The following is an 18502-nucleotide window of genomic DNA, read 5'->3' on the forward strand; positions in this document are numbered from 1 at the left end:
ACAGGCTACAAGAGGTAACAGCATATGAGTGTTATTAAAAATACCAGTAACTTCTATCAGTAGCCAGGTAAACAGGTAAGTGAATACACATATTTAATTTGGCTGCATGGATCTTAGCAAGCTTCTCTGGAAAAAAAAAAAAAGAAAGAAATTTGTTCAGTGGCGGCGGCGGGATGGAGCGGGCGGAGGCCTACGGCTTCTCTGCCGCCATGAGCGGCGCCTTCCTGCTGTCGTGCCTGCTCTTCGCGGCGATCAGCCGCCGCCAGCGCGGGCCCTACATGGACGAAGCCTTCCACGTCCCCCAGGCGCAGGCCTACTGCCACGGCCGCTTCCTCCAGGTGCTGCGCGTGGACCGGCCTCGCTCGCGTTTGCCAGTCAGGAGCGATGATTTCTATAAACGTACCGTGGGCACTTTGGAAAGGAATGATTTGTGGTCATTGTTGTCCAAAACGCCGGTTTCTGCTTTCTGTTGTTTGGTGGTGCGGTAGTGCGCCAGGCAGGAGAACAAGGTGTTCAAAAATTTCCGTCTAATGATGCCAGAAATTCGCTAAACATCCAAGCTAACAAAATGGGCCATGGGTGGGAATGGTCTGTTGTAACCTGTTGTGTGTCTCTGGTCCGTAACCCTCTGTCTCTCTCCACTTTCCAGTGGGACCCAATGATCACCACGCTGCCGGGCTTGTACCTGGTCTCGGTGGGCATAGTGAAGCCCACAGCGTGGCTCTTCGGGTGGACGGGAAGCGTGGTGTGCTCCACGGGAATGCTCAGGTTTATTAACCTCCTTTTCAGTGCTGGGAACTTCTACTTACTGTATTTACTTCTGTTCAAGATCCATCAGAAGAATAAGGTACAGTCAAAGTAGAATAATTTTATGTGCTCATACAGGCAGTTTTGATGGCTCCATATGTTCACTTCACTACATATGTGAGCTGTCCTCTACTACTACCAGTTTGGCCAAGGAGGCACATTCCTTTTCTCTAAAAAAAAAGCCAAAACATTTTTTCTCTCCCACAGTGCAGTCCTCTAAAAATTTATGCTTGTGCATAACTAAAAGTCACACAAATAAAACTTAAATTTACTTAGTATGCATATAGACTTACTATCCAAAGGTCTGAATACTCATCTAGTTGGAATTACATAAAGATTCTCCACCAAACTTCAACCACTGAATCCTGAGTCAAGCCCTGTGAACTGTGTTTAAACTAAAATCTGTTCTTTAGAAAGATACCATGTTTGATGTCAGTATTTAGAAATGGAGAATAATTCAAGTTGGGAAGAATTGGAGAATGATTCTGGTTGAAAGGGACCTTAGGAGGTCCACCTTCCAGCCCAAAGCAGGCCAGCCCTGAGATCAGGTCAGGTTGCTCAGGACTGGGGCCTGGAAAACTCTCCAAGGACAGAGTGACTGCACAACCTCTGGAGGCAACCTGCTCCATGACTGACTAGCCTCATGGCAAAAAAGGTTATTCTTGCATCCAGTTGGAACCTCTCATTTCAGTTTATGCCTGTTGTCTCTTGTCCTCCCATCATGTACCACTTCGAGGAGCCTGACTCCCTTTACCTGTTGATATTTTCAGAGATACTGGTAGGCTGCTGTTCCCCACAAGCCAGCTATTTTCCAAACTGAACAAGGCGAGCTCCCTCAGCCCCTCCTCTCAGGGCAAGTGCTTCAGCCCCCACCTGTCTTGGTGGCCCTCTGCCATTGCTCCAGTTCACTAGTGCTTTTTTTTGTATCACAGGGCACAAAATTGGACATGGTATTCTAGGTACAACCTAAGAAATAAAGGGATACTCGCTTCCCTGGATCTGCTGCTATGCTCTTCTTAATGCAGCCCGGGAGACTCTTGCAGTTCCTTAGTGCCAGGGTGTGCTGCTGGCTCATGATCCCCTCACTCTATGCCAAGACCCCCAGGTCCCTCTCCACAGAGCAGCAGATCCTCAGCTATTCCATGTCCAGCCTGTATCATTGTGGAGATTTCTTCCTTTCCAGGTGCAGACATTTGCATTTGTCCTTGTTGAATTGCATAGCAGTTCTGTTGCCCCATTCCTCCACCCTGTCTAGGTCACTCTAGATGGCAGCTCTGCTATTTAACATATTGCCTGGTCCCACCACTTTAATGTCATTTGCAGACTTGATGAGAGTGTACTCTCACTGTCATTGATAAAGATGTTAAACAGGACAGGTCCCAGTATAGATCCCTATGATACTCTGGTTATTGCTCTTCTTTGGGTAGAGTGTGACCAGTTACCATACAGCCAGTTTTTACCTGTCTAGTAGTCTACCCATCCGGACCATCACAGTTCAACTTGGATACAAGAATATTGTATATTTAAAGTGGTGGAGAATCCCATACTGCAGTAGGTAAACTGTTTGAGAGGTTAATGGCCTATCAAAACCTTTCACCTTAATAAAGTTGTTTAGTTTTTTCCTTTTTTTTGCAATAACTGAAGGATTCCTTTACTATAAAGAAAATTTCTTCTGGTGTATTTTCTTGTTGGAGACTGTTAATGTTTAAGCACATGATAAGACTATACAGCATTGGGTCAAATTCACTAAATTTTTTCCACTTTCAGAACACTTGTAATTTTATGCTTGGAGGTGGAAATACAAATAGAAGAAAACAAAAGGTTTCATGACAGTAGTCTAAGCATTAGAAAATGTAGCTGAATTGTTAGCGTGTCTTTGAACTCAGCATTTTCTCTGTTCCTCTTTTCTGTAAGGTGGTGACTGGCTGTTTCAGCCCATGCTACATCATTGAGAAATGTCATGCAACATTTTTTAATGCTGTGAATTGTGTTGTATCATGTAGTGCGTGGGATAATTGGGAGGAGTTTTTAACTGCATGGTCTCCTACCTTCTTTAAAGTGTCTTTTCTAACTCAGGAATTATAATGAAGATAAAAGATAAAAGCTGCATCAAAGATTAGAAAGTTGGAACTGGCCATTCTGTGGTCTGGGTTCAAAAGAAGCAAAATTAGACACACAGAATGATGTGTTCTGCTGTCTCACAGAGTCTGATGATGAGATTGCCGGGGCATAAAACCCGGTTTGTTTTTTTCTTTTCTTCTTCCCATTAGTGTAGCTTTTTTATCCTTGGTACGGGTGCAATTATACTCCCACAATGATTTTAATGCCACAAATATGTGAATACCTGACATATGAAAGAAGTTAGTGTATTTTCATTGCCATATTTTTAACTTGACGGCATTAATGTTCCATACTTTAATTTGTATTTTAACATTGTGTAGTCCAACAGTCTGTGTTGACATAGCAGGAGGTTAACAAAAATACAGCATGCATGCTTGTGCGCTAATGGAACCAAAGAGCATGAGATGTTACATGGTGTTAATGGAATTCTCAAGAATGATACTCTTTATTTAGTTTTTTTAATTTTATTTTTACTGGACATTGCTAACCACATTTTTCTGCTTCTTCTCTAGGCTGTGTCTGGTTTCCAGAGAATCTTGTCTACGTTAACTCTTGCAATGTTTCCCACCCTTCACTTTTTTACATTCCTTTATTATACAGACCCAGGATCAGTATTTTTTACTCTCTTTGCCTATTTAATGTGCCTTTATGGTAACCATAAAACTTCAGCTCTCCTTGGATTTTGTGGCTTCATGTTTCGTCAGACGAATATTGTGTGGACAGTTTTTTGTGCTGGAAATGTTGTTGCAGAGAGGCTAAATGAAGCCTGGAAGACAGAGTTACAGAAAAAGAAAGATGAAAAGATTTCTTCCAGGAAAGGATCATTTGCAGATTTGATCAGAATATTTCAGTTTCTTATTGAATATCTCGTATCACCTAAAAACTTAGTTACACTTACTGTTTTGACTTGGCCATACATCGTATTAGTAACTGTGTTCTTTGTTTTTGTCTTCATCAACGGTGGAATAGTTGTTGGTGACAGAAGTAGCCATGAAGCCTGTTTGCACTTTCCTCAATTGTTCTACTTTTTGTCCTTTACTGTTTTTTTTTCATTCCCTCATTTATTGACCCCTACTAAAATCAGGAAATTCCTTCTGTCATTACGAAAGCACCCTATGCAGTACAGCTTAATCGCTGTCATCTCTTTATTCCTGATCTGGAAATTTACTTATGTTCATAAGTATTTACTAGCAGATAACAGACATTATACATTCTATGTCTGGAGAAAAGTCTTCCAAAGACACGAGCTTGTAAAATATTTATTAGTTCCAGTCTATATATTTGCTGGCTGGAGTTTCACTGATACACTGAAATCAAAATCAATATTCTGGATCTTAATGTATTTTGTATGTTTATTAGCAGTCACGGTTCCTCAAAAATTGCTAGAATTTCGTTACTTTATTTTGCCATTCTTAATATATAGGCTCAATATTCCGTTTCCATCTCTATATAGACAACTTCTGGAGCTGGCTTTTTATATTGCTGTGAATGCTGTAACTTTTTATCTTTTTCTAAACAGAACATTCCAATGGCCAAATAGTGATGAAATCCAGAGGTTTATGTGGTGACTTTTTTTTTGATACTTTCATACCCTTAGGAGAACCCAGTTCTGTTTCAGGACTGTGGACCCTGGAATGAAGCAATATGTTTTGCATTATGTAAGGACTTTTTTCCTCAGTTGGAATTGAGGAAGTAAGCTGCTTATATTGTTGCAACTGACTGTGAGATATGATAATGTTGTAATGTGAAGATACTCCATATACTGAATTTATGAGCTCCTGGAATTAACGAATACAACATGGGAAATTTAAGAACACCTTTCTGTAATTAATGTGAAGGCAGATGTTTACAGTAATTTTTCATGATAATAAAATATTATATAACATGCCCTTGAAGGTATGGCAACTTAACAAAGTATTTCAGTGTTTAACCTTTTTGTTAACTTTGGGTGCATATTTACTCCTTGGATCTGGCCACTTCCATGTAGGTTTGCTAGTGGTCAAGGTATGAACCTATTACTGAAGTATAATCTTTTCAAAACTTCCTACATCCCACTGAATTTTCATGACTTTTTTTGTCAATAAATGCTTACATTAGTTTTGCAAACAGAATGTAGGCTCTTAAATCATGAGAGCATTTTGAAAATTTTATTTCAAACTCATATTTAGAAAATACAGTGGAGGCTATGTGCATGTACCTTCTTTGGGGGAATGAATGTTACTGTACAACAAAAGATAAATTGCAGTTGATAATGTGACCTATTAGAAGGGGAGTAATTTATGTATGTCAGACTGAAATGTGTATTTACGCAGTGGAATGCAGTATAATGAATACCCTTTTAAATAATCAGGCTTTTATGTCCTGAGGTTCTGTGTTCACAGGTTTGACTGAAGTAGGGTATGAGTGCACTCCCAAGTTGAACTGAGTGTTTCTAAGATCCTTGACATGTAATCTTAAAGAAAAACTAATGGCATTACTGAATTGTTCTTTTAAATGTTTTTCGTATATATACACGTCTAATGGAACTAGGGAGTATATATTTTGTTTTATAAAGGTAAAATACCATGTGTGTATATTTTTAAAAGCATCTAGTGCATTATCATCAGAATAAAAGAAGGCTGTAATGGTTCGTCAGTAAATTACTTTAATTAGACTCAAAAATATTTGATTGCTTGAAGTTAACTATTAAGCAGTTTTATAAATATAAGTAAATTATGTGGTGGTGGGGAGAATCCAAAACTTCACATACTGTGTCCCATCTTTAAGTTCGTTCTGTAATGAAAATACTGCAGCCAAGTCTATGCAAACATACCATATTATTGCCACTCCAGTTACTCTGAAATGGAATTGTTTCTCAAAAGGTCAGTACTGTGGAGTTATTACTCACATTGGTACTGTTATTTTTCTTTTACTATATGCAGATCAATGTCCTGGCTCTCTTCCCTCTCCTAACATTATCAAGAGTGTGGTTAACTCAGATTCTCCCATTCAATGTTTTTGCAACCCTGTTTCTTCTAAGGAAACTTTAAAGCTATCTTCAATGAGTAGGTTTATTTGTATTGAATTTAAGATGTTTGCTTCTTGTCCTGTTGCCAGTATGGTAATTTGTTGGTAACGTGTGTACAATAGGGAAAGCCATTTTTGATTTAGTGCTTAAGGATATGCTGTGTTTGGGAACTGTCAGTGCTAGGTGAACGGTTGGACTAGATGATCTTCAAGGTACTTTCCAACCTAGATGATTCTGTGATTTGATTACTCCCTATTTACTTATATATAAGGTGAAGTGGCAAGAGAAACCCAAAATGGGTTGCTTTTCAAGTATCTGGTGTAGTTCTTGCAGAGTCCAGGATGTTGTTTTCTGTTGTGATTTTAGTATGACACATCTGGGGGGAAGTCTCTCATGCCTTCTGCTTCCAGTTTTGGTTTTGTATACCATGCTAGTAAAAACCTAAACAAGGTAAAGAGCATATGTATGGTTTTGTACAACTTCATTTGTATCCTCAATTTTTTGTACTAAGTGGGTTAAAATGGTAATATGGGAAGGAATGGGGCTCTGGGTAGAATTCTGAATTGTCTTCTAGATCTGGGGTTTTTTTGGCTTTGTGTAGGGGAGCAGGTGTTTATTTGCTTGATGAGATGCAAAAATTCCTGTGCTTACATAGTCCACAGGTGTTTTGTTTTGCCCAGCATATTTATTATTTGAATGCCTTTGATTATCAGCCCTGTTAGGAAATACGCTTCCTACTAATTCTTAATAGAGATAGCAGCCATCTTTCAAGTGAAAAGAACTGAGTTTAAATTCATTCCGTTTTAATGCATTTCTTCTGATGAGCTCCACATCACAAGACACTAGAAAAAGAGAGATGTTTGTGAAACTGTTGAGGTTCTTTTAACCAGTATTATAAGATGGCATAATATTTCATCACAGGATTTATCAGTGTACTGAACACATTTTAATTTGAGTACCATTATTTTCAATGTATTTCGCAAATTTAAAAGCAGGCTGAGTTGATATGTTTAAATTAAAGAGGGAAGTGTTTGAATTACTAAACCTTGAAAGGAGAATTTTAGAGTAAAGCTATGAACCACAGGGAGTTTGCAGGTAATATTCAATATTAGCTGGATTCAGTATCAGAATTCAAGATGGTTGTAGTTATATCATAATTAGTCATTAAGAAAGGTCTCAAATTCCATCAACATCTCTTAGAAATGTACAAATATCAGTAGCAGTAGCACTGTTTAGATATAAGAATTAGTTATGCATACTTTATAATCCTGAAATATTTCCTTTGTAGTTGTTTGTAATTTATTAGCTATTCATTTTAAAGACAGGCAGAAAGGACTATGTTTATCCTGGTTTATGTTGCTACAGTCTTCTAGTTTCAGTAGAACCATAATTGCTTACTTTAGGTTAATTCCTTAGCAGGTGTCATTTGTTAATGAAATTACTTACAGCAGCATTCAAATTATAATTTTTTGTAAATTTTATTAATCAGCTATCCATTTAGAAAAAAAATCACACTCATTTGCTGAAATGTCCAAGATGAAACCAAAAAGAGCTAGCTAACATTTTTATAATGGCTGTTTTAAAATAAAATCTCAGGTGTTTTTTCTCAGACAAAAAGATGATGATGATTTTTCAATAACTGTCAGAATAATAAAAATAGCGAGCTGAACAACCACAGCATGGCTAAATTGTTTTGAAGTGGAAAAAAAAAGACAAATAATTGAACACATTTTTTTTCTTTTAGTTAAAAATAGGTGGTTATTTGGAAAGATAGAAAGTTTGTTTGATAATCCTATATGCTGTGAACTATATTCTGTTGTGAGCATTCTGTATTGCATTTGTTTTAAGTTCTTCGACAGCATGTGTTCATTCAAAATTAGCATGAATTTTACACCATAAGCAGTATGTGCATGCTGAAATGGTTATTTATCTATTATTTTTCTTGTGAGTAGATAAATCAGAGGGATTTCTTCTGTTAAAAATATTGTAAGAAAAAGTATTCTATAGTCTCTGGGGTCAAACAGTTGATTTCTTTTTCCTGTTAACACAGGTCTGATTTATTCTTTTTCACAAGGTGTCAGTCTTGTGCCATCTTGTTAAGATGACCAGCTGCGTAATACAATGCTTCTTGAAGTCATAACATCAGGGATTTTAGCAAGGCTATTTCTGAGAATTAGAAAACTTCAAGTTCGGTCATGACTGATTGCTTGTTTTAGTAGCTGGTTTAGCTAGAATGTCCTTATATGTAATTTTAAATATATATTGGTTGTGAAGTTTTAGAAGAAGAGCAAGTTTTGCTCATCTTTAAACTGCCTTCTTTTGCTTTTTTTTGGTATTTGTGGGGTTTTCACAACTTTTCTGAGAGAACAAAATTAAACTTGAAAGCTTACTGTTGAAATGATGTCATTGTTTTAAGCAGTGTAGTTGCTTAGAAAGCAAATTTCCTGCTGTTACTAAATTTCGCAGCATTCTTGTTTTCACATATTCATTGTATTCATTGCTGTCTAAAAAGAAAAAAAAATGGAGGAAAAAATGAGGAAAGCAAAGTAATTATACTTTTGAGATTGACACATGGTGATTTTCTAAAATATTTACTCTTTAATTGAATGATGCACATATGAAATAGCTCAAATGCCTGTTAGCCCTATAGTAGTTGACATACTGCATTTTAAATGCATCATCTCATTTTTGTGTAATGAAAAAGTGTAAAGCCAGAGTCTGTGAAAATGACTTCTTGTAGTTATCTCAAATTCTCTGTCTATATTCACTGTCCTAATTTTTTTTCCCTGAAAAGCTTTGCTTCCCTTGCTTATCTCTTGTTAAATAGGATATGCTTTTTATTTTCGATTCAGTGACATTTGTATGTTAGCAGAGGCATCTTTTATAGAAAAACATCCTTCTTAAAAGTATGCTTTAAATGAATGCAGATAATTGATTTTACTAACAAACAATCATTTTGCAAACAAAAATAATCTCTACATGAGGCAGAACTGCTAACCTAGCTAGCAACGTGTAGCTACAATGCCCTTAATTTGTGAGGTTTTGTGCTTAATCTTGGAATATGCTCAGGGCCTCATGCTGCTCCTTCTGCTTCAGGGATAGCTGGGATATGAGGAGGAGGAAGCAAGAGGAAAAAAATTTGGAGAGATAATTGCCATTGCAGTGCTACCATAGCTAGGAGTGTGCAACACCACCAGGAGCAGAAGTGAGCGGGGTGCTTTTGGGGGTTCTGGGGCACTGCTGTATTTGGCAGTGCACTGCAGTATGTGGTGATACAGGAGAGTTGTTTGCCATGCTTGAGTGGAAATGTCTTCTCCAGCTGGAAGGAGCTTGTTGCTACAGCTGGCCTGATCACTATAGGAATGATCTTGCTGAAACTTGGGAGCTAATTGGTTTATTTAAAGATGTTTTGGTACTTAGCTGTGGATCTGTAAATAAAAACTGTTCTGTGTTCAAGAAATGTTGTGAGCTTACTTGAATCGCAACTCTCTGTTAGTAATAGGGAAGGGGTTGTTTTCATTTTTGGATTGTAAGTTGCCCAGATACTCTAGTGTTTTTATACGACAAAAATTGTTGTATCTTAAAAAATAAACACTTTTAAACCACTATCTTCTTATGTGCTTTATATCCTGGTTTTAAGTAGATGTAAATTAATAGCCCATGCATTTGATTCAAATTAGTATGAAATTGTATTAATAGTAGGAGTGTATGCTGTATGCCTTTTCAAAGAGGTAATTGCAAAGTTTGTGTCCTTAACTACCTTCAGATCTTCTCTAATGGGATTAGATTTCCATGTTTTCATATCACCCTCCTAAAGGTATTGTCATAGAAACAATCTTGTGAATATACAATGTAAAAGGAATAGTTATGGTGATTATTGCTGACAAGAGTCTCTAATTTTAGGGCACTGCTTCAGACCTGCAAATTTAATACACGTAAATCATGCTGCATTTTCCTGCATTCCCATCAAATCTCAAACAAAGCATTGCCTCGCTGAATTCAAATTTAAATGACAAGCTTCAAAACAACAAAGGAGACGCAGTCAGGAATATCACTGATTTCAGAGATGGTGCTTTACCTTCTGTGTCAGTGCTGAGCAAATGCCATAACGTTGTTAGTGGGTGGGAGTAAGCATATCATAACTATAGTGCTAGCAAAGAGCAGCGTAGGTGTTTTTTATACTTAATGTTTTCTTCGTTGCATATAGAATTCCTTACTTGCTGCTCTGTGAAGTCCTGTGCTGCTATAGCACTATATACTTTTCATTACCGAGATTATTTTATGTTAGTCAATTGAGGTGGTTTCAAAGGTGGGAATTCATCTGCCAGATGTCTTGTCAAAACTACCTTCTAGTGCAATCTACTTACTAGAGCACAGCTTGTTTGGGCAGGGCACTCACCTGAGCTAGGGAAGATATTTAGAGATTTAGGCCAGAATGACCCATGTTTGAGCTCATTTTCTTGCCTGCCACTCTACTAGCTAAATTTGAGAAGATTCAGCCAAATTCAGTGTATTAACTTGCTTTAAAGTCTCAAGAAGTTTTGAGGAATAACCTTCACTGTCCAGGTCTGGTCCCCCAGGAAAAGAAATTTGGCTGGCTACAGTAACAAGTTGTATCTATCCTCGTGAAAAATCTACCTGTGTGCATTTGCTTCAATAACAGTGAGTTTTGTTCAATTAATTGTTACTAAGATGGAGTTTTCAACATTCTTTTCTGAAACAGGTAAGAATGATACTTTGCTTAAAACCAAAAGGAAATTAAGTGCTTGCACTTTTAAGAATAAAATAATTTGGGATTTTGGAGCCATCTGTTGTTTGAGAGGAGCTTTAAGTTTCCCTTGAAGATAAAAACTAGTAATTTCCCCCCACCTTCCTTTATTGCTTATAAAACACAAACTGCTTAAATTTTGAGGAGGTGGAGGAGGGAGATAGCATTACAGTGGCCTGATCTGGCTGTTTGCCTGACAGGAGACCACAAAACTTTATTTGGGAATTTCCATTGAGGAGGGAATTAGTTTCCACATTATGTAAGTGAATCCCATAGAGTTTAATATTTTGCAGCTGAAATGGAGCACATCTTCTGAAAATATGCTCTATTTAAAGCCATCAACTAGTGATGAATTTGCCATATTCTTTGACAAGCTTTTTCAGAGATTAATTACTTTTAGGAAACTTTTTTCTCTAGTTATGAGCTTTGTGTTACATCTGTGCAAAGACAGTTCTCCCCCTTTTCCTCTTCTACGTGCACGGATATAAATCATTTATACTAATACGTGCAGATCACATCCCTTAACCCTTAACCTACTGACCTACAGAGATATGGGGACTCTTGTGCTCAGGATTGTTTTTCTCTGGCTTTTTTTTCAGCATGTAAAGAAGTATAATCACCAGAATTGAAGACTGCACAATATTTTTGAGCTCTTCTTTTTTTTATAGGGAAGAAGTATCATCCACCTAGACTTGTGTTACCTTGCTCAGTTTAGCCAAAACAAGCTCTGTGGCACTTTGTATGATACCCTTAGTTTGAAAAGCATGCTGTCAACCTTGTAAGTGGAGCATAATTTTTGGAATTCTAAAGTTACACTAATAGAAAAATCAGTCCAGAATAACAATTCCCATAACAACTGCTTTCATCTTTGTCAGTGAGATATACACATTAGTTTGTAGGAATAACCAGGAAGAAGCAAGCTGAGTTAGGTCATGCGCAATTTCAGTTTGGCTGAGCAGTTTATGATTTGGCTGTTTCCTGTAGAGCTCCTTGAAGTTAAATGCATATGGAGGTAAATTTAGTTGATCGACGACTGTCTTGGTATGTAAAGCCAAGGCTAACTTAAGTAGCTTGCTGTTGTATTGAGAGGTGGGCAATGTTTGCCTTGAGACACGATTACTTTGTGGAGTTTGAGCACAATCATTTTCTGTCTGATTTGAAGGTATTCAGACTATGAGAATGGGGTGGCTCTGGAAGGAGTCCCTCTTTCCTTTTCCTCAGGTTGACTAAATCAAATTGCAGTTGCTGTGGTGGGGCTCTAAGTACTTACTTTCTAATCCATGGAGTCAGTCTGCTTGAGGGCTAGAGGGCTCTAGGCTATGTTCAGATCAGCTAATTTTGCAGGAAAACTTTGATTTCTGAAAACAAATTAACACCACCAGCAAAATTTGTAGGCACATTTGTCTTGCACTTTCAAATCATAGCTTTATAATTAAAAGTTCTTTGTGAATAAGAGTCTGGAAAATGAATGTCAATCCTACTAGCAATTAGGGCTTCTCTAAACTTTAGCATACAATTATGGCAAAGATCAGTTCATATACATTGTTTGTGACTGAATCTGAGTGAAAGATGTTAAACACCTGCAAAGATTCTATCTTGCTATTTGTCACACATAATAGAGTACATGATGCACTTGAATTTTCTTGCCTATCATTTTGTTGGAGAATAAGCAACAAACAAGAAAAGCATTTAAAGTCAGTTATAACATCTTGATAGTCTCCAGTTATTTGGCAAAAACCCCAGCATGTCAAAATCAGCTTGTAGTCTACACCTTTCTTTTAGTAAAGAGCTTTAAAAGTTTTCTGGTAGTTTTTCCTGTGATGGATCTCATGCTAAATGTTCCTCAGCCCTTTTTGTGTTTTCTTTCACAATGTAAGATGCTCTTTCCTGAACTTGGCCTTATTGACTCATAGATGAAAGATTGATTTGGGGGTCTTCTCTATTAAGTTAAAGAAGTGTATACAATTACATGAGTAGTGGGTAATACTTGGACCAAATGGACCTGTACTCTGCAGTCAAAATGAAGAAATGACACATCTTGGCAGAACTCATTCAATATTTTCTCATTAAATCTAGGATAAAGGAAGCAGAATAGTTTGGTATCAGATTTAACCTTTCATATTACTCTGCATGTGTATAGATATTGACAGTTTGGTGATTTGAACCTCTACTTCCAAGGCAGAGTTGAAGAAGGTAATTACAATCTAACTCCCTTTTCCATTACCCACATGCTAAGTTAATTGAAATTGTTGTAAGTACAACTTCATGAGATGGATCTATTTTCATTTCAATACTGCATTCTCCAAGGACACTATCTAGAGGATCTAAATCAACAGGAACTACACAATAAAGAAATAATAATGCCCTCTTGAAACACTTCAGCTGCACGCTCTCAATCTTACAACCTGAACAAACAGGCATAAGGACCTTAAAGATTTTTGGATTTGGTATATACAGTAGAATGCATAATGATAAAAAATGAAATAAAACAGCAGTGACTATTTTGTTGCAAACCTACCATTTGATATTTACAGTAAGACACTACAGAGAAATACTAAGCTGAAAAGATTTTTTGTAACAGATTTTCTATTGCCAGCTTGTATAAGCTAGAAAGCAGCTGTGCACCAAATCTGAAGAGGTCGGACCTAGTCATACAGGTGCTCATCTGCATTTTTATGGTCCTAAATAGCCTTACAGCTCTGATTTTTTCCTTTGAACCTTTGTTAGGACTTTTATGTTTTGATAACAAATAAGAGAACAAAGTGAGGGGTGTGCCTGGTGGGTCCTATGAAGGAGAGGAAAGATGAAAGTAATGCTGTGAGTCTTTGCAGGGAGCTTGAGCTGGGAATAAATTCCATGGTAATTATAACCTACTTTACCTTGTCCCCTCAGCCTCCAGTTTCATCCCTGTCTAGGGTGGCCGAACCCATTGCTCCCACCATAAGCTGTTCCTTTTCTTACTTAGCCCTTCTTCCTTTGGTGCCAGACTCTCTTCTTCATGTAAGCACATGCTGCAGACTGTCTGTGGTCATGGAGGCCACCCTGGCAAGCTGAGACTGTTCCTTTGTCTCATTCTTGCTGCTGAAAAACAAAACTCTGCACTCATTCAGGCAAGGATTTCAAGAAATCTAAATGTAGTCTGTACTTATCAGCTTGGTGGGATGGCACCAAAAAGACTTGCCTGGGAAAAGAAAAAGTGTGATAATCCTACCCTGGCTGTCTTTTGCAGGGGGGGAGTTTCACTTATCTTGTTTTTTATAGTCACAGTAGGGCCTCTCCAGATGATTGATCCTTTTTAGGTAGGGTGAGCTAACAGCCCTTTTGCCTTGTCCTGAGAGAACGGTTACAAGGCGACTAAGCTTATCAGACTGTACTGCTCCACCCCCAGGAAGTGTTAAAGACAGCCCTAAAATTACAGGTCAGTTGTTAGCCCAGCCTGGCTTCCTCATCTGAGATGTTGCAGTATCAGCATCTGCTCAACCTGGAAATGGATGGCTCTTCAGCAACCCAAGAGCCAAGAGTGTCTTTTTGATGTTTTCAGAACTTACAAACTATTTGATTCATTTGAGCTAATATAAATTGTGTCACTAAATGACCTATGGAAGATGTTTTCAAAGACATAAATGGAGACCTGCCATTTATTTGCACTTAAGTATTATGATTCGGGCTTCAGAGGTCCTGAGATTTAAAATCAAAAGAGAGTCAATTTCTATCATGCACTCTTAACTTCTCACACTCAGAGAGAGGTACACCAAATGTCGTTTTATTAGAAGTGAAATGGGTATGGAAAACCAAATTATTCCAGTTGATCACATAATGCTCTTACTCTGTTCCATTCCTTTTGTCATACAGTTTCCCATTGAAGGTAGTGGAGACAGGATTAGATAATGCGCAAAAGTATATTTCTTTACTAGACATGTGGCTATGGAATAAAATTCACTTTTCACTGCTCTTTGTATACATGTGTCCCTGTAAAAGATTAAAAAACCTTACACTGTTTTCCTGTGGTGAGACAGGTTTTCTGGTGGTCCATTATGGCTTGATGTCCATCAAACTGTATGAGCACAGCTGGTATTAGTGGTCAAGTGGCAATTGAGAATGACTTTTTTCTTTTATTTCCTGTTGCTTTCTTCTTTTTGTATTTAATCTTTGATATGTGTTGAACTAGTCTCATTGTCTCTCCTCTTATTGGATAAGGATATTTTTCCAATTTTATGTTACCTTTGTTTTTTTTCCCTGCATCTTCAGGGAAAAAGCTTTTGTATAAAGAGATGAGAGAATTACGTAGAGTTGGCCACCTTTTCTCTTTTTTTACTTTATTTAATTTGCAATACTTAAAAATTACTTCAGATAAATGTATTTCCAATGCCCAGAACCCAGCAAAGAATTATAACCAGTGTTTTTTGAAGGAAATGTGTTGAATAGTCTCCTTCCTTTGTAGATTAAAAAAAAAATAAAATAATCCAAGTCCTGACACAAGGAAGAACATAAAGATGAAGATTATATTTTTTACCATTAATGATAAAAGAGACTTTGCTTTGAAATAGAGTTGTAAAAATTAACCTTTACATTTTGACTCTACTCAAAAAGCACAGATTGGTATCGTTCCCCTCTTGGACAGCAAGAGTCAATATTCTCTAATTCCTGCTGCTCCTATTAAACCTTCCCTTTATTATTCAATTTAAAGAAATAATTTGCAAATAAAACATAAATTAAAATAACTTTTCTAGACAATAAAAAAACCCAGAGTGGGTAAATGAAGAGGGGAAGCCAGCATACTAAGTATTTATCAACAGCCATCTTCAAGTCTCCAAATTTTTAGTAAGATGCAACTGGAGGCAGTATGTATGTGTAATATGGCAAAACACCGGTGAAAAGGGATGTCATAGGTAGTAAAGTTCCTCTTTGCACCTCTGATGTTGTTGTTAAAGAATGTTGGAGCATCACATAAATGGGTGACACCTTCATTATCTTGCAGACAAGGGAGGAGCAGAAGATCCAGGCTCCAAACCACACAAACGTGTCACAGAGTGAGGGGCTATATAGCAGCAATTAAAAAGACCAGAGGGAGTAATACGGTAACTAGAAATCATCAGACCTTGAATATTTACCAGAAAAGGAGACCTACTTAGGGACACGCTGAGGATTGCTAATGTCTGTATGTAGAAGTGGAAGACACAAAGGAAGAAGAGGGAGCCTGGCAGTGCTGTGGTTTGAACCAGATGTTCTTAGAGCTGCTGGTGGCAGCCCGAGAAGAGAAACACATCCTGCTCCCTCCCACGCTCCTCCACTCCTCTATATTTGTTACTCAACCTTTTCTTGTTAAAAATCCATCGTGATTATAAGCTCTGGCACAGATTTCTTACAATGATCCCCTAAAAATGCTGCAATAGCTCCTGAAATGCTGCTCTCAGAGCATGCTGGCTGCCTACTGATAAAAGCACATAGCTACTCCATGGGGATACAGGAGCTATCCCCGTAGCTGCTGTATGAGTAGCTGCATCTTCTTGTTATCACCACTCACGAGTCAAGTTGTAGATAAGAAGTTCAAATTTTTTTGGAAGGGACTGATCTTCATGCAGGAGCCCAAATGAATAAGGAGGCACAGTACATCTAAGTTTTCCTAGAAATGTTGAAAGTCTTGCTTACATAGATTAGAGGATTTGGAGTAATTAGATAAGATTTCCAGGTGTTTTACAGCCCACTTGGAAAACCAGCCGGAAATCTTGATACAGTGCACAGATCAACCCCACAGTGTATGAGCAGTTGGTTGGGAGGATCCCAGGCACACTAGGTTCACAGCTCTGTACCACTTGTGCTCACAGGGGCTGTGGCCAAGGATGAGGGACAGCAGGTAGTCATGGGGTGGGAATGAGGAATTTCAGTGCCGGGCAGTAAAGGGGGCAATGGGATTACTGTTGGTAAGAAACCTAATGTCTAACTGAAGATTTTATTTGGCCCAGTATAAACTACCAGTGGAAAAGAGGATTCTTGTCCAATTGTTATTTTAATGGCTATACGGGATAATGTAAATCTGATGTCCAGTCAAAGTGGATATGAGAAACTTACAAAACTGTACAATGTAGTGTAGCAAATGTAACGTTTTCCTATTCCATGATTATCTGGGGCAATTTTCCCTCATGGAAATGTAAAATAACTGCTGACAATTTAAATCCTGAGAGCAGGTATGTGACCTACTGATGAAAACCACAGCTCTGGGAGCTCCTGATTCAAACAATGACATTTTTCATTCTTCACCTCACCTATTACTGTACAACACAGATAATAAGGAAAAAGCTGAGACCTTAGCACCGACTCTGTCATTTCAGTTTTTCAGTTCATTGCAAATAGGGCTGTGTTGCTTTTAAATGCCCAGCATTTCTATAGTATATTGCTATTAGAAACCTACTGCATTTTATTATAGCATTTCTCCAGCACAAAGCAATCCTGCCCCAAAAAGTAATCATTTTCTGTCTGAATGAAAATAAAATGCTGGCATGCTTGGAATTAGGTATTGCCTAAGCAGAACATCTTGAAAAATGTTCCTTTATATAGCTGTTTCTTGTTTCTTCTTTTTTTCCTCTCTCCAGGAGAGTATGAGATTTTCATTACAAGTGGCACATGCTGTAATAAGTCATATCTGCTCTACAAGTATCTGTGCTAACCATAAACATGACCCAAGGCGCATTAGTCATCCAGAAAGAGCTTGTCAAATAAAGCCTGTATACAGGAGGACAGAAGATGCTTATTGGAATTCATTGGGTGTCAGGGGTGGTCCCTGCTGCCACTGCTCCTGTGAAGACATGTTAATTAAACAACATGCAAAGGAAATAAGTCTGTCATGTTCTTGTGGTTAGAATCCAGGGAGACATAATAGCTGATGATTTTACTGGTTTCCAAAAGCTTTGGTTTGCTTGTTTTGTTGTTCTTTGTTGTTATTGTTGTTGGGTTTTTTTAATAAATTAATAGATATAGGGTTCCTTGAAATTAATCTTGAAGGATAATTTAACTTTCTCCTTTCTCCTTGTGTTTAGTTCCTCCTTTGATACATTAGATATATCAATGGATCAGAAGCTGTTCCAATTATATCCATCTCTCACAAATAATTGTGACTATGCAGCCTGAGGAGAAAGAGCTTTCTGATCCCATGGCATTTAAAAGAGTTACTCAAACTTTGATTAGAATCTCTCTAACAGGTAGTTGAAGGCATGCACATTTTTCATAGCTAAAATCACTCAGATTTTGATCTACCTGACCAGAGACAAAATGCTGTAATTGAAGGTGATGATGACACAGTGATCAGCAAAGTTGTAGAGTTTAACTGTTAATGTTTTGAGCATCTATCAGAATCAATTTGCTGAAGGCTCACCTGTAAGGATTCAGAGGATGTTGCTGTACCTGACTCAAACTGTATCTAGTTCTAATTTATCTATTTTATTGCAAGTTCTTATGTGACCCTTAAAGCTAGTACCAATTATAGTGCAAAAAGAAACTCTATATTCTGTAATTAAAAATGCTTGTATTTTCATTTTTATTTCATTTTCAAAACTATAACTTCTCTTTACTATAGTGTATGCCAAAACTTTGCCAAAGTATTCTTTTTCTACAGAGCACACCTTCCTCAACATAACAGAATTTGCCTATAGCGTCAGGATCCCAAAGGAGGACTTGGGTAACTCTAAAAATTGTATTCCAAATATAAAATAACAGACTTGCAAGAAGTATGAATTCACATATAAATGCTGCCTAGTAACTGGGAGCTTATATATCCACACTAACTGAGCCTAACTGGATTAGAA

General features: G+C 37.6%; 1 protein-coding gene across 1 annotated transcript; it reads left to right on the forward strand.

Moving 5' to 3' along the window:
* The first annotated feature begins 167 nt into the window (after window positions 1–167).
* Window positions 168–9540, forward strand: LOC113491353 (putative Dol-P-Glc:Glc(2)Man(9)GlcNAc(2)-PP-Dol alpha-1,2-glucosyltransferase). Its single transcript, XM_026868193.1, has 3 exons — window positions 168–338; window positions 650–847; window positions 3441–9540. The coding sequence occupies exons 1-3, from the start codon at window positions 174–176 to the stop codon at window positions 4494–4496; spliced, it is 1419 nt and encodes a 472-aa protein (XP_026723994.1). The 5' UTR covers window positions 168–173; the 3' UTR covers window positions 4497–9540.
* Window positions 9541–18502: the final 8962 nt, after the last annotated feature.

The sequence above is a fragment of the Athene cunicularia genome, assembly GCF_003259725.1.
Source record: "Athene cunicularia isolate RWA chromosome 1 unlocalized genomic scaffold, athCun1 chr1_part2, whole genome shotgun sequence".
Taxonomy (NCBI): Eukaryota; Metazoa; Chordata; class Aves; order Strigiformes; family Strigidae; genus Athene; species Athene cunicularia.